This window comes from Symphalangus syndactylus, chromosome 1 (assembly GCF_028878055.3).
Source record: "Symphalangus syndactylus isolate Jambi chromosome 1, NHGRI_mSymSyn1-v2.1_pri, whole genome shotgun sequence".
NCBI lineage: Eukaryota > Metazoa > Chordata > Mammalia > Primates > Hylobatidae > Symphalangus > Symphalangus syndactylus.
Window position 1 is genome coordinate 117935525 of NC_072423.2, and position 16373 is coordinate 117951897.

The 16373-nt window shown below is 47.9% G+C and overlaps 1 protein-coding gene across 1 annotated transcript in view; it reads right to left on the reverse strand.

The window, feature by feature from the left end:
• GASK1A (golgi associated kinase 1A) overlaps positions 1-14837 on the reverse strand; it is an 81332-nt gene extending 66495 nt beyond the window's left edge. Inside the window, exon 1 of the mRNA XM_055281102.2 lies at positions 14433-14837. Coding sequence (XP_055137077.1) covers positions 14433-14435 — 3 coding nt within the window. The 5' untranslated portion in view covers positions 14436-14837. The remainder of the gene's footprint in view (positions 1-14432) is intronic.
• Positions 14838-16373: the final 1536 nt, after the last annotated feature.

The following is a 16373-nucleotide window of genomic DNA, read 5'->3' on the forward strand; positions in this document are numbered from 1 at the left end:
GGAGGCTCCCCAAGCAAAATACACAAAGACAGTCAAATTGGGCTTCAGAGCTTGCCCTCCTTATCAGTGCTTCCTCCCCAGCATTGGCCTTCCCCATCCCCCTAGGCCCGGCTCCTGCCTCCATGCCTCCCCTGGGGTTGTCCTCTGCCCAGGCCTCCCCAAATCCAGACCTAGTTCCTTCCCAGGGCCCCTTCTCTAGTATTGCCCTTTCTTCTCCTCTATCTATACAAGATGCCCCTGAGACCCAGACCCTTGGGACCACGCTTGATGTAACAAACTAATTTCCAAGGATATTTATTTTTAGCAAAAAATTTCCAAAGACTAGATATCAAAATGCAAAGGCTAAGTCCAAGTGTGAGAATTTTCAGGTTGATTGAGTGGAAAAAGCATCACATTTGTGGCTGGAGGGCCCACCTGGAAGTCCTTCATATTTATGAACTGCATGACTTGGCCATGACTCAGATTCACTGAACCTTTATTTATGGATCTCTAAAATGGGTCTCATACAATAGTCTTAACATTTAAAGGATGAGGATTCCAGGAGATAATGAATGAGAAAGCTACAAAGTCCAATGCTTTGGGCATTGTTGTTATTGTATTGTTATGCTACAATGACATAATACAGTATGTTGTAAATACAATATGTTATTATTACTGAGGGGAAATTATCTTCCAACACCCAGCACAGTGCCTGGCACACATCAGGTTTTAATTTTTTTAAAAGATTATTTTTTAATGGCCGTGGAGTAGAGGCTGGGGAAAGATGCTTTTAGGCAAAGGGGGCTTCTGTCACTCCCCCAGAAACAGATCACATTGATGAATATCTACGCAGAGGCATGGGTTCTGAATCTTTTTAACACCAAAGACCCTTCTGGCCACCTGGTGAAGCTGAAGATCCTTCTCAAGATGCGTTTTTTATTGTATAAAATGAAAAATACAGGGTTACCAAGATAATCAATTGCACTGAAATAATTATCCAGATCTAAAAAACAAATGTGTGATATAATCCTACACATGCTTCTTTATTAACACATTAAAAACCAACATCTATCAGTATATCTAATAACAAATGCACTTTCAAAGCAGTGATGAATAAAAACTATATTTCAAAGTGTCTGCTTCTACTGTCATTACATAAAATATCTGTGACTTCTCTTGGTGACAAAGTCACAGGTCTGCCAACACTACTGTGGCTGGTGCCTACATTCATTATCGAAGAAACAATGAATTCCAGTTAGAGATGAGTGAAAATAAAGATGTAACTTTCTTTAACCTAGTGCTCCCCTGAATTCCATGCATTAAAGCAAACTAAAGATGGCCGGAGAAGGACTCCGTACTTGGGTATTTGAGTCCTTGTGGATAAACTGTAACCTAGCTTAATAGTCAGACAAAATTAAAAACCTAACTTAATAGTATGCGGCAGTAACAATGGCTGAGTGTTCACCAATCCCAGTGGCTATACTTCAACCACTCATAGACTGCTGAATGTTCAGACTGCTCAAATAAGGCAAACGCCAAGCTGTAACCAATCTCACTGTTTCTGTACCTACTTCCGATTCCTGTACGTCACTTTACCTTTTTTGTCTATAAATTTGTTCTGACCACGAGGCACCCCTGGAGTCTTTGTGAATCTGCTGTGATTCTGGCAGCTGCCCGATTTGCGAATCATTCACTGCTCAATTAAACCCTTTTAAATTTAATTCGGCTGAAGTTTTTATTACATGCTTGGACCCCAGATCAAGAACTCTTGAACTAGGCGTCCCTTTCCCCTTCCTCTGATTCCAGTTCACCGTCATAGGGATGGATCCCCAGGGATGAGGCAAAGGCAGCCCCTCTTTGGCATACATCCCAAACTCCTTCTGAGGGATGCCAAAGTCTAAGGTATCCCCCACTCCTAATCCTCTTGTTGCACTGAAGGATCCTCCTGACAGTTCTAGAAGTCCAGGCCTTGCTGTGCCTCCAGGCCTGTCTGTCGTCCAAGGACAATCTAATCCCAGCTCCCATTAACTGAGCACTGACTATGTGCTGACTGTTACGCAAGGTGCCTTATGCTCATTAAAGCATTGAGCATACATTCCCACAAGGAGGCCCTGGTATTGCCAAGGGAAACCGAGGCTGAGAGGTTAAAGGTTCACTGACATGCCCAAGGTGGTCAGGTTTGAATTCAGTTCTGATTACAACTCACCCTCTGAACTCTTCATGCTTTAAAACCACACCGAGTAAGATATTACGACAATTACAGTCTAAACTCAGCCACCGCCAGGGAGGGAAGTGAGTGTGAACCAGGAGCCAGGAGCCTCTCCAGACTCCCAGCGAAGTGACTACACAAGGCATCCCTGCCCAGTCAGCCTAAAGGGAGATGAGGGGATTTTAACTAGAATTTCAGGGGAGAATGTTCTGAAAGAAAGGAATACAATAGCATCTTTGTAGTTGCAACAGGATCTTGGGCAGAGGAGTGGGGGTGGGGGGCCAGAATGTGGAGAGTAACTGTAAGAGCCGACTAGGTCCAGAGCCTGCAGACTGGCCAGGCATGCAGGGAGGCTGGGAATGAGCACCCGTGCTATCCAGGAAGCAACCCTGCCAGCAGCCAGTCCCTGAGCTGGGGTCCAGGTCCCCCAGGAGGCACACACTGATCCTCTATGTGGACAGACAACAGAGCCACTCTGTCCTTGAGAAAGAACCCTGTGTGTCCCACTCACTCTCCTTCCAGCACAGGCACAGACATCCAAATGGCCCATTCACTGGCCGTTACAGCCTCCAGCCCTCAAACTGCCTGCAGCCTCCACCTCTGCTGGGCCCAGGCACCCAGGCAGCATGATCGCAGCCCCCACCATAGTCTGGACACAGCTTGAGCCTGGCTCCAGCCCCCGTACTCCATCAAACACCTCTGCTTCAGAGCCCAGGCAGCACCTCTGCAACTGCTCTGTGGCTATGCAAGCGTGTGAGGGTGTGTGAGTGTGTATGCAAGATTACCAGTGTGTGGGTGTGTATTTCACTGTGACACTGTGAATGTCAATGTAAGCATGTGGTTTATGTGTGAGTGTGTGAATAATGTATCTAAGTGCATGGAGTGGGTAGATGTGTGTGTGTGTATATCTGCGTGACTCTGTAGAGGGTATGAATAGCAGAGACAACAGCAAGAAAAAGACTGATTAGCCAGGCGCAGTGGCTTATACCTGTAATCCCAACACTTTAGGGGGCTGAAAGGGAAGAATCACTTGAGGCCAGGAGTTTGAGACCAGCCTGGGCAACAAAGTGAGACCTTGTCTCTACGAAAAATAAGAAAGAACAAAAGAAAGAAGGAAAAGGAGACTGACAGAAGAGAAGCCCCCAGGAGACTCCCAAGACCTCAGATGGCATCCTTAAAAGAACTTTCCCCAGCCAGTGGCCTTGCCTGGCCCCCACCCCCACTGCTTCCACACAGACAGGTCCAAGGGACTTCAGGGGCCCCCAGACCTCCTCCCAACCGGCTGGGGTGAAACGAGTGAGATAACCGCACCCATCATTTGCATACTTGTCCATAGTTCCCCCAGGCACAGGCCTCCAGCTCATTCAGGTTTGGGTCCAGCCCCTTACCCCACCATTTCCCAGCCACAAGAGCTCAGGCAAAGCATTTGGTTCCTCTGAGCCTTAGTTTCCTCATTAATAAAAAAGAGTGACACCTAGCTGACAGACCAACACACCTGGCCCACAGAACAACATGCCTGGAACACAGAACAACACTGCCAGGACTCAGAACATCACACCTGGGACTCTCAGAACATCACACCTGGGACTCAGAGCTTCACACCTGGGATGCAGTCAATGAACTGTCATTAAGTAGACAAGTAGGCTGCCCCCCATCCTCCCCAAGACTCGGAATTCCCGAGGGGCCTAGGGTATACAGCATGCTCATTCTCATCTCAATGCTCAAATGGAGGCCGGGCACATGGCAGGCAGATGCCTCTCTGATAAACAAAACTTAGTAAATGTGGGTTTCCTTTGTCCTCCCTTCTTCCACCACAGACAACCACTGCTGCTGTCCCAGAAGCAGGCAGAGAGCAGCACTCTGAGAAGCTGGTTGGGAGTTATCCCCAAGGGTGCATGCATAGGGACCCTTTTTTTTTTTGAGACGTGGTCTCACTCTGTCACCCAGGCTGGAGTGCAGTGGCATGATCATAGCTCACTGCACCCTCGACCTCCTGGGCCCAAGCAATCCTCCCACCTCAGCCTCTTAAGTAGCTGGGACTATAGGCACACACCTTTTTAAACTTTTGTAGAGATAGGGTCTCCCTATATTGCCCAGGCTGGTCTTGAACTCCTGAACTCAAGAGATCCTCCCTCCTCAGCCTCCCAAAGTGCTGGAATTACAAGCATGAGCCACCACACCTGGCCCTGCACACGGACTCTTGACCATGCAGACCTCCCAGCAGATGCACCTGTCCATGCTGTGAGTCTAACGCTGGGAGCACCACACAGAGATTCCTCCAAAGAGACCCAAAAGAAAGCAGGTAGGATTTTCCATCATAAGCAAGTATTGCTCTTACAATTTACAAAAGACAGAGATAAAACAAGAGAGCTGCAAAACCCTAACAGGCCCAAAAGGAAAATTGAGGAAAACGTTCCCCTATAATTAGGTCAGGAAAAGAAGCAGTGGCAATATTCAAAAGAACAAGATTCTGAGAATCCTACATCAACTCTACATTCACCAAAAAGAAAGATCAACGGCATTCTGAACCCTAAAAGGGAAGTCCAGACAGACAGAATGGGACACCTAGAAGAAAGAGATTGCACAGACCTGGAGACAGAAAGCAAATGTGAGGACCCACCCCATCCATTAATGCACCTTTTCCCAGGCTCTGTAGGAAATGTGTTCCTTGCTCCTCCCTGCAACCCTCTCCCCCTATCGACATCTCCCCCTTTCCTTCCACCTGGCCAGTAAGAGTTACCACATTATTCCTGGGCTGCAGTTCATTCATCTCCTTTGTAGATAAGAATGAAAGGGACTGCGGCTCCTGCACTTTTTGAAATTATGGCCCACTAATGTTATGGTTTGACCGTATTTAGGTCTTCCCTTCCCATCTCAAAGATGTCACCAAGCATTTAACAGCACTACAGTTACTTTTTAAATCCTTGCCAGAATATCTTGAGAATTTCCTAGTGCCCAGTGCATTGGAAGTCACCTCACAACACTGCTGCAAAGCCAGTCTGGCTAGAAGCAAGACTGGCCAGTGGAACCATTGGGTTTGTCCTGCTGATAATGCCTCCCCAGTAGGAGCACAGAGCTGACATTAGGGACAGCCCTGGAGCATGTGAAGCACAGTGAGGCAGTGGCAGTCAGCCCTCAGTCCATCCAGGCCAGCAGAAAACAGCACTGCTCTGCCAAAGGGCAACAACATTGACGAAACCCAGCTCAGAAGAGTGTGCCCCATGCAGCCCGAGAGCCCCGCTGCATGGCATGCTCACAAGCTGAAAGGGGCACCTGCCTGGCTCAGCACCATGCCTAGACATGAAGGGTTCTCCACAGAGCTGGTCTCGTTTGTCTCTGTGCCTTACTCTCTTCATCTCGCGTCCCTGTGTTTCTGGGTCTGACTCTTCTCGTTTTTCTCTCCCTTTCTCTCTTCTAGTCGTATCCCCTCTGCTGTCTTTGACCGGTTCTTTGGCTGATGGCATTTCTGGAAAAATCCCTACCCAACCTGGCTCTTATAGAACCATGAACCTCCTGCCCCAAGATGGGAGGATTTGAATCCTCCAACTGGTTCTGGAAGAGGCTGTTTGCTCATTGCAAGCAAACACCCTCAAAAGCCAAACAAAAACTGCCCACAAGTAAACAGCATGTGATACAGCCCCTTCCCGCGGCCACTTAGCAGAAATCCAAGCCCATGGCAGGCGGAGAAGTTGGGCTAGGAAGGATGCAGCAGCCACAGCCCCTACCCGCTCTCGAGCCGTGGTGGTCAGCTGGGCTGGAGGCCAGAAGGAAGGGAGCCAGGTGTCTACACCGGCTGGAGGAGAGCATCAGGGACCACAGGCAAGATGGCTTGGGGGACATAAATAAACCTGTACACACAATTATTGTCGGAATTCTCTCTATCCTACCCCCATCCCTTTTTTTTTTTTTTTTTTTTTTTTTTTTGAGCTAGAGTCTTGCTCTGTCACCGAGGCTGGAGTGCAGTGGCTCAATCTCAGCTCACTGCAGCCTCTGCCTCCTGGATTCAAGGGACTCTCCTGCCTCAGCTTCCCGAGCAGCTGGGAATACAGGTGCCCACCACCATGCCCAGCTAATTTTTGTATTTTTAGTAGAGATGCGGTTTCACCATGTTGGCGAGGCTGGTCTCAAACTCCTGACCTCAGGTGATCCGTCCACCTCAGCCTTCCAAAGTGCTGGGATTACAGGTGTGAGCCACCATATCCAGCCTCTCTCTATCCTACTCTTGTGATTATCAAGGCAATATGTACAAAATCAATTCAAAGGATTAAAGGAGAAGTATCCAACACTTCACCATTGCTCTTAAGAATATAACATGAGTGATTTTATAGAATTAAAATGATTAGTATCATTGTTAAGTTACTTCTATATATGATCATTTTGTGGGATATGATGAGGTTTCTCTTGAAATAATCTGATCAATCTTTTATTCTTTAATTCATAGTACCCCCTCCCGCCGTTTTTTTCTCCTTTTTTTCCTTTTTGCCTTTGTTAGATGCCCAGGCATGCCACAGTACCAGGCTTTATTAGTACCAGCTCGCGTTCCTTTCCTTATTTGGAAAGAGGACTAACTTTCTAACTCATTACAGACACCCCTTCCCCTTCCTCTCCACTTTCTTTTATGTGCCCACCCTATCTAAAAAAAATCAAAGGTTTAGCCAACCAGGATTAGTTTAGATTGTATGACCCGACCCTGGCCAATGAGGAAAGGGTACAGGGGCAGGACTTGCGTCAGGAATAAAGGCTCTCATGCCCCTTTGTTCAGGTGTGCTCTCATGGCAACTGGCCAAGGAGGCACCCCTCTGCGCAGAAGTAAAATTGCTTTGTTAAGAATCCTTTGTTTGAGTGTTCAATTTCCTTAGGATTTTGAGCATTATTCCTAACAATTTCTAAGTGTGACTAGAAAAGAAACACCAAAAGCTAAATTTAAATGAAAATGAAGAGAAAGGAGGAAGTCCAACAGAGACCCATACATCCAGATGCCTGAACAAGAACCTGGAGTCACTCCTGACCTGCTCTCAGCCTCCACATCTGAGATTACCAAGGGCTGGAGGTTCTCCTGCCCAAACATCCTCCTACCTGCTCCTCCGGCCTGCTACAAAATCCATACCTCTATCCTGGACCCCTGGATCACACTCCTTCTTCTCAGCCTCCAAAACTGCTCTCTAAAATGCAAACACAATCCCACCTCTCCAAGCTCAAAAGCCCTTCCATTGCCCCCTCTACCCTAGGGACAATAACACAAACCCCTAGCTGGTGGGGACAGCACCCACATCCAAGAACCAGGCCCTGGCCCCAGCCCCATCTCCAGGAGGTTCCCCTGTGGTCCCAGCCCGGCTCCTTCCCAGCCAACTTTTAACAGCTCATTTTTGCCTCCAGGGGTTTTGCACCTGCTATTCCTTCTGCTAGAATGCCTTTCCCTCTTCTTTTTGTTATATATATTTTTTAATTTACATACAGTAAAACTGAAACTTTTCTGTATCATTCTATGAGTTTTAACACATGTATTAGATTTGCATGTCCACCACCACAGTCAGGACACAACAGTTCCATCACTCCAGAATTTTCCTTTGTGCTGCCCCTTTGTAATCACAGCCTCTCCACCCCTAACCCCTGCAACCGCTGATCTGTTTTCCATCCCTGTAGTTTTGCCCTTTCTAGAATGTCATATAAAAGGAATACCACAGTATGTAACCCAGTAGGATTGGTTTCTCCCACTCAGCATAATGCCTTTGACATCCCTCCACGTTGTTGCATGGATCTATGGTTCTTTTCTATTGCTGAGGAGTAGTCCACCGTATGGACATACCACAGTTTATCCAATTACAGTTGAGCGACATTTGGGTTGTTTCCAGTTTGGGGCAATTATAAGTAAAGCTATTATAAACATTTGCATCAGATTTTTTTGTAGACATGTGTTTTCATTCCTCCTGCATAAATACACAGGAATGGGATTGCTGGGATATATGTTAAGTGTATGTTTAACTTTATAAAAAACTAACAAACTGCTTTCTACTGTGTTTCCCACTTTCATGTATGAGAGTTCCTGTTGCTGGCATCCTGACCAATACTTGAGGTTGTCAGGGTGTTTTGCTTCACTTTTTAACTATTCTAACAGATGTACACTGGCTTCTCATTTCTTCCCTTGACGGAATCCAGATCCTCCTCAGATACTCCCTGTCCTGGAGCCTCCCTCTGCCCCACTCATTCCTCAGGTTGGGTCTATCCTTTCTCTATATCTTCAGTAGAACATTTGGCCCACAGGGCTGAAGCATTTCCTTGTGCTTCCCTCTCCCCTGAAACTACCACCTACCACCTGCTCCCCTGCCTCCGCCCCCACCCCCCACCCACACACACACACGTATGCACAGGCAGCCTCAATAAACTGTGTACTCCTTAGAAGCAGGGTATGTATTTTTTATTTTTCTATTTTCTGCCCTACACAATATCTGGCTTAAAGCAGACATTTTACAAATGAATGGATGAATGAATGAATGACAAGACAGCAGGGAGACAGAGGGAGCATTAACACACATTTACACATTGAATGTGAATCCTCCATTTGTGGCCTTCTTGATATGCCACTCAGGAATTCCAAAGTCACTTGGGAGTAAGACTCAGTCCCTGCCCATGGAGACACCCATTCCTTCAGAACTCGTGAAGGCCTAGAAATCAGAGTGAGGCCCCTATAACCGAGTACCCCCATTTTTCTAAGACAAAGAGAATAAGTTTTTTTTAATTATTTTTTCTTCTCTCTTCCTCCTTTTCCCTCAATCCTTGCTTCCTACTTAGCTCTTTAGAAATGCAGTTAGAAGCTCTACCTTCCCTTCACCAAACACTCCCTACATGGAAAGCTTATCTAACTATGAGCTTACTTAGAAGCTCCAGAGCCTGAGCTACCCTTCCACCAGGAGCTTGCCTCGAGAGATAACAGTCAATTTACAACCTAAAGTATGCCCACTCCAAAACTCTCTCCCACCTGCAGAGTATCTCAAGACAACGATGACCTTACAACCTAGCTCTGTCTATGATGGTGCTAGCTCAGCTCCCTGGTAGATAAGGCACCAAAGCAAGTCACGGAGACCCCCACCTGCTTGCTCACTCCCCTGCATGCTATTCATGCCAAGTATTCATATAAAGGATCCTGCTTTCTGCTCTAAAGCAAAGCGGTACCCTTAAAGGCAGGAGCCTGTACCTCTTCCCCTAAGCTAAGCTTTAGAATAAAGTCACTTTCTTTATACTAAACCTTGCTTTTGTTAATTGGACTCTACAAGTGGTGAGTGACTGAATCTGCATTTCAGTTACACTCCTGCTGTTTCCTCACCCTTCACATCAGCCCTCATCCTGCTTCCCTTCCACTCTTAGCCTCCTTGACCCCAGGATTCACCAGATGCTATTATAAAGCACTTTCCATCTTCCACTCAGCTGGCAGTTCTGGAGCCACAGGCTGGACTCTGGGGAATAGGACCATATCCCAGGCTACTCCCAAGAGTATGTGTGCATGCGTGAGTGTGTGTGCACGTGCACAGTGTGTATATGTGTGATGTGTGAGAGTGAGCGTGTGTGTGTGTGTGTGTGAGAGAGAGAGAGAGAGAAACAGAGAGAGAGAGATAGGAAATGAAATCCACATAAAGAAGGGCGGCCTGGGGTTTTCCCACAATCATGGCTCCCTCTCATCCTCAATCTCAGGCCAAGTGGTCCTTCACACACAGTCCTGTGCAGACGCATCCAGAAAATGAAGGGATCACGCCCTAAACTCCCTAGGCAGAAACACTTTAGCAGTCACATCACAAGATGATCCAAGCAAAGACAGCCCCAGGTGACTCACAGCAACCATGCCTCAAAGAAAACTGATGCACTGTGTGTCTCTACTAGTACCTTAGGTGGGGAGTGGATATCGGACCTCCCAGACCTATTGGAGGGATTTGTCAGCATCTTTGAGGCCAAGCTGAAGCATGTTTCTCTCACTAGTCCCTGAAACAACCAAGGAACTCATTTCTTTGTGAGGCCTGTCCCCACCACCCCCTACATCCCTGTTTTTTGGACCAACCCCTGTTTGGTATGGTTGGGGCCAGTGGATTCTTTAAAACACTCTGCTCCCTGCCCAGCCCTGCACAAAGCAGGGGTCAGGTATGCAGCAGGAGCTGCAAGTAAGGGCTGTACCCCAGAAGAGAGAGGGGATCAAATTTCCCACAGGCTCCATGGGCTGCATTTCAAGGTTCCAATACCAGTTTAACCTCTTCTTCAGCTAAGCCCGATAACATCTGGGACTCATTCAGTGCAGAGGGACTCAAGGAGGGGACCCCAGCAGTAGATTCCAAGGACCTGCGGCTGTTTGGGGAGCTACATTCTCATCCAGTCAGCAGTGTTCTGCAAGGAGGCGCATGGGAGACAGACTGGACGAACATCTGCAGGCTGGGTTTTCCTGCCTGATGAGAAGAGAGACTTAAAGAAGCAAGAAAACTACTTGAGGATAAATTCCATCTATACTAGATCCTTACTTAGAGAAGAGTCCCAGAAGCATCCCCTTGACTGGTATTGAATGAAAGGCACCTGTGACTTCCTTACCATTTGTTTTAGACCCTAACAAAAAGCAAACCTATTTTTGTGGGTCCTTTGTAAAGCCCCCAATCTTACAGCACCTTTGAGACACCAAGTATTTTCACCTCCATGACTCCATTTGCTCCTCACAATGACTCGTTGTACAGATAAGGGACTGAGGTTCAGAGCAAGGCAGCGCTTACCCAGAGCCACACGGTAACCTAGCCCAGCACAAACCCCATTCTGACTGCAAACCCCGGGCCTTTCCTCTGCCACTCCAAGCCACATCACATCCCTCAAGTCTATGATGGGGCTGTAGTGACTGTGACAGGACCTACATGGGGAGTGGAGGGGGGAGAACTAGGAGACAAGGGCCCTAGCCCGGCTCTAAGTGACCCTAAAGAGGCCACATCCCTTTTCCAGCCTCAGCTCCTTCTCTGAATCTTAACCTCCAGCGATTTTAGCTCTTGGTTCTCCCAAGGAGGACTGGCCCGTGTGGGCTCCCCTGGGACTCCATTTCCCCCATTGCTGCCTGCCTGATGACCTGCCCACAGCACAGAGTGAAGACAGGCAAGAGGAAACTCCTCCCACAGCACGCTGGGCCCTGGGAGGGTAGTTACAGTAAAAGCTTGGGTAGAGAAAGAGGCCAGAGCAATTTGTTCTTGTGAATTTTTCTAATTTCCACTTAGCTAGGCACTCAGGTCCTCATTTCCATGGATAATGAGAAGCTGGCCACATGCCACTGAAATCAGCCCCAATCCTGAAGTGACCTAAATGTCCAAAAACGGGGAGATGATTATCAAAATCACGGTACTGAGCATTAAATGTATGGTTATAAAAGATTTTTCTAGAGATGTAGACATGGAAACGTGCTTTGATATAAACTGAAGTAAAACAAATCAGACTGCAAAATTGCATGTGTGGTGAAATCTCAGCTCTTTAAAATAATACTCAAAGAGAATAGGAAATATGCCAAAATGATAATCGTGGTTCCTGTAGAAGTTGTGTATTTTTTCTCAAAAATCAGGAGGAAAACATTTTTTAATTGGCAGTAATAGTTTCAACTTTCTCTATCAATATTTTTCTTTTTTAATTTTTAACCCAACACATATATATCTGATTCTATCAATATTTTTCATCAAGTACAGAGTCCTTGGCAAACACCAAACCTCCCACCACCACCGCAAGGAAAGAAACTGACAAGTGTTCCAATCTTAGCTTTAGAAAAATACACACCAAGCCATGGCAATGACCCCTGACCCCTCAATGCCCCCACAGATACTGCAGCTCAATGTTCTTTTCTTTCTTTTTTCTTGTTTTCAAAAAGACATTTAAGGATTCTAGACTTTTATTTGTATACTTCTAACCCAGAGTTTCCCATCATACGTACCTTGGATCAATAACAGGATGGCATTAGGGAAATACTGAATAAAGGATACCATATTCAAACAAGCTGGGCAAGTTCAAATCTCAGTGTAAGGAATTAAAAGACGATACTCTATGGAAGGACCCTCAAAGAGATATAGCATATGATATATGTGATATCATATAATGGGAAATGATATAGCATCTATCATTTCCCAAAAACTACTTTAGGACTATCTCAAGGAATGACCACTCTATGGACATAGGAATATCTTGGGAAGTGCAGCTTTGAGCCCCAGCTTTCCCCCATTCTCTCAGCCTTCTTGCCCTGTGGTTCTCAGCCCTGGCAGCACACTGGGCTCACTTGCAGAGCCTGAAAACATCCCTTGGTCTGGGTTTCATCTGGATTTGGGCTGGGGGATGGGGGCAGCCTGAGTCAGGGCTGAGAACCACTTCTTCCCCACACCTTTTTAGTTGTTCATGCTAAGCATAGCTCAACACTAGAATTGAGATCCAATCTCAAAATTATTCACATATCACCCATTTTTGGAGCTAAATGGCACCTTGAATAACATCTAGTCCAATCTCTCATTTTACAGAAGAGGAAACAAAGGTCCTCAAAGGATTCCTAGCCCCCTGTCTCCTCCCGTGCTGCTTCTAGCCAGTGCCAGGCTGCCCTGTGGTCTCTGGACCTCAAGACCCTTCATTCAGATGGAGAAGCAAAGGAGAGCCTTCAGATCTCCAAGGCCATTTCACTGCCACAGGATGCCCATCAGGCCCCTCTCTGCAAGTGAACCCTGAGACAGTGAAATGTTGACACAAGTCCTCTTCCTAACACAATACCAGAACCCAGAGCCAGGGATGTGAAACCGGGAAGCTGCAACGACTCACAGAAGAGGAAGCTTGCGCTGGCAGTGGGGCAAACACACCAATGTTCCCCTAGGCAGCCTGAGCAGAAGGCAGGTACCATCTCTCCTCCAGGCACTCTGCTTCAGCTGCAGACCACAGAGTGTCTGCTACATTTGCCTTTAAAGCCAGGAGACTCCAGCCTGCTAATGCCCCTCGGGGTGGATGGCTGTGGCCTGAGTTCTGGCAACACTCTTGCTCCTAAACAGGGAATTTGTAATAGGATATCTCCACACTTCGTTTCACATCCTGTACCCCCAATCATTCCCCCTTTTGAAGCTTAAGATTCCACTATTTCCTTCTCTTAGCAGCTTTGAGAAAAAACCTGAAGCTGGATAGGTGTTAGGAGGGGTGAAACATACACACACCCCTAGCCTCAAAGGTACCCTTCCCTGAGCCCCCAGCTCCTGATGACCAGCCCTCCACCTCTGTTCCAGCCACCTGCCAGGCCCCCCTGCACACAAAGGAGCTGTTCTCACAGAGACCCTCCAACCTACAGCGCAGTCCCTAGACAGCCTTCTAAACTCCAGGCCCAGCGAAACTCCCCACGAAGCATTTCCAGTGGGTTCCGATCTGCGCTTTGTGAGCTTGGAAGGGAAGGGAAGAGGTGAGCAGGCACGGAAGCAGACAGGGGAGCCCAGTGAACTGCAGGAGCCCAGTTGGGGTTGCAGGGGTTTTCTGCTGCAGGAGAAGCAGAGCAACTAACCAGCGGCCGGGCCTGAGGGACGCCCCTTTCCTGGGGTTGCATGTGTCCTTTAGCTAAGCCGCCTGGGCCACATTCTCAATGGGTTTTTCTTTTCTGCCTGTTAGTGTCTGTGAGGTTGATCAATGGAAGGGCCACGTCCACAAGACCCTGGTTTCATCGTGACATCCCAGACCCACCAGTGCATCCACATCTGCCCAACAGTCCTCCTGTAGGGGGGGCAGAGGGAGGTGGATTGGAACCTTACTAGAGCCAATTTAACTCAATGTTAATAAACGTTAGGACATTATTTTAATATCAATACACAGCTAAATTAGAGAAGATAGTATAAAATTCACATGAACTTTGGAGAGTATTAAAATGACTTCAAAAGCATCTCATCAGAGGCTGCCGTGGGCTCCCCAGGGAACGCTCCCCTCTCCCTGCCCTGTGGATTGCATGAAGATTGCACAGAGTTGCGAGTGGGTTACAGTTCGGTCAAGGTGTGCAGATCCGTAATAAAAGCCCCCTTATTACGGTCCGCCCCACCAAGAGCGGCAAGAAAGCCGATTGCCCCCAGTTCTGGTGCAGAAATGAAAGCCGCCGCCGCCCCACGCAACTTTCGGGGAACAATTCCGGCCTCGGGAGGCCGTGCAGGCTGCGCGCGCACAGGGCCGCTGCGCGCTGCCTGCAGCCACCTGTCCAGGTGATCGCCCCACCCTCCGCTCGCGCGTTCCTTCCCGCGAGTCCTACCATGTCCCCGGCGGTGCCCCAGCCGGCTCCTCGGCGCGCTCAGCCGGCTCGCAGACTCATCCCGCCTCCCCTTGGCCGTCCCCGGCGCCGTGGCTCTCCAGGCTTCCCAGGATGCGCGGCTACTCGGCTGGGGCGGGTTTCCCAGACTGAAGGTGCACACCTTCCCTGCAGCCAAGTGGCCCCGCGCCAACTCTCGGGAGATCGCTGCACACCGGGAGTTTGCAAAGTCCCTGCCGCGCGTCCCGGCCCAGCTTCCCCATTCCCCCGAAAGCGCGGGAGGGGGGAGCTCCCTTCACAATAAAAGCCCTGCCGGGGGTTCGGCCAGCCGCAGTCTTTTGGAGTAGTGGCCCAGGTGCTAGGAAGGAAAGGTCTACGCCCTGCCTGCCCGCCTGACGGGTGATGCGCCAAGGCTGGACGGTGAGGGACGCCTCTAAGGGGTGAGGGTGCTTGGTGAGTTCGCTGCAACTCGGCAATATGGCTGAGTGTTACCCAAACTGCCACCCTCTCCTGCCAAGCAGGACAAGTCTTTTTCTTTACTGTCGCTTGTCAGAAAGACAAAGTCTTTTTTTACTATCACTTCTTCGCTGTTTGAGTTCAGTCCTCAAGAGGATTTGGAAGGAAAATCCGTTGACCACTAAGTTAACTAACAATGAAGAGTTTTTGTCCTTGAGAACTAATCACTGTTAAAGTCACTGAAGTAAGTGGCTGATACCTCTCTGCTTTGGATGCACAGACAGTGCCTCTGTGTCCCCTGAGTCACCTACTGCCAACAAAGGCACAGTCAGAGCAAGACCTGAGAGTCTATCGCTTCTTCCTTGGGGAATGTCCTGGGCTTAGGGGTTCTGTGGTCCCAAAATCAGGGCTAGCCCCAGTATTAACAGCTGGGTGACCATCGACCAGTCCCCAGACGTCTTTATGACTTGTGTCCCCCAGTGGCCCAATGTTTGGACCCCAGGATTCTTAAGAGCCTGTGGACAATGGATGGAGGCAAGGCAGAGTCAGCAGTAGGGTGCCCTGAGAGAATTTGGGGGCCAGGCTGAAAAATTAGCCTCCAATACTGAAACTAACAGGAAGCATCATTAACTAGATGAAGACAGGCATCTTCCCAGCAGTCACCTGCCCCAGAATGATCTGAGGTTATCACTGATGGCAGTGCTTCTAAAGGGAAGCAAAGATCCAGAGAGTCCCCTTAAATTGTGTATGTGTGTATGGGCAGGAGGAACAGATGAAGGGAAAGTATTCAGTCCTTAACATTCCAGATGCTTTCTGTACTTTATTTCATTTAATAACCACAAATGATCCTAAAAGGAAAACTTTTGCAAATGAGGAAAGTCAGGATTAGGGAGATGAAGTAACTTTCCTGAGACCTGATAGCCAGTAAACAGTTTAGCAAATCCAAGTCTATTTGCCAGAACATGAAACAAAGAGGAAGACTTGATACGGCAGGAACAGGAGGCAGGATGTAGCACTGCAAACTGCAGCTTGTCTGTGCATACGGAGTACCGAAAGGACAGAGAGTTTGAGCCCTGGTTGGGAAATGAGGGAAGAGGGAGGAGGACAGTACAAACCATTCAGGGTTTTATTTAGATGTTTAGGGAGACGCTGTCATCTTTTGAGTCTCATTTTCTGACTGTGACTCCACACAAGATGTATATTAAACATATATGTATAAATGTAACTAAAAGAATGTTTTATAGAACATTACTTCATGTGATGCACTCTGACTTTTCTATTCTATTCCAATTTTACATATTTTTAATGACGGTCTCAAATCACTAACTTAGACAGGAAGAGAATGCCCAGTATTTCCAGGATTACTGGAAGCAGAACTGTTTTTCAAAAGCAGCAGCTCCGATGACTCATGGAACACACTTGGGAAAAGCTGCCGCAGGATCTAGCCCAGCCAAATAAAATGTCACACGAGAACATGGCTAAGCTGTA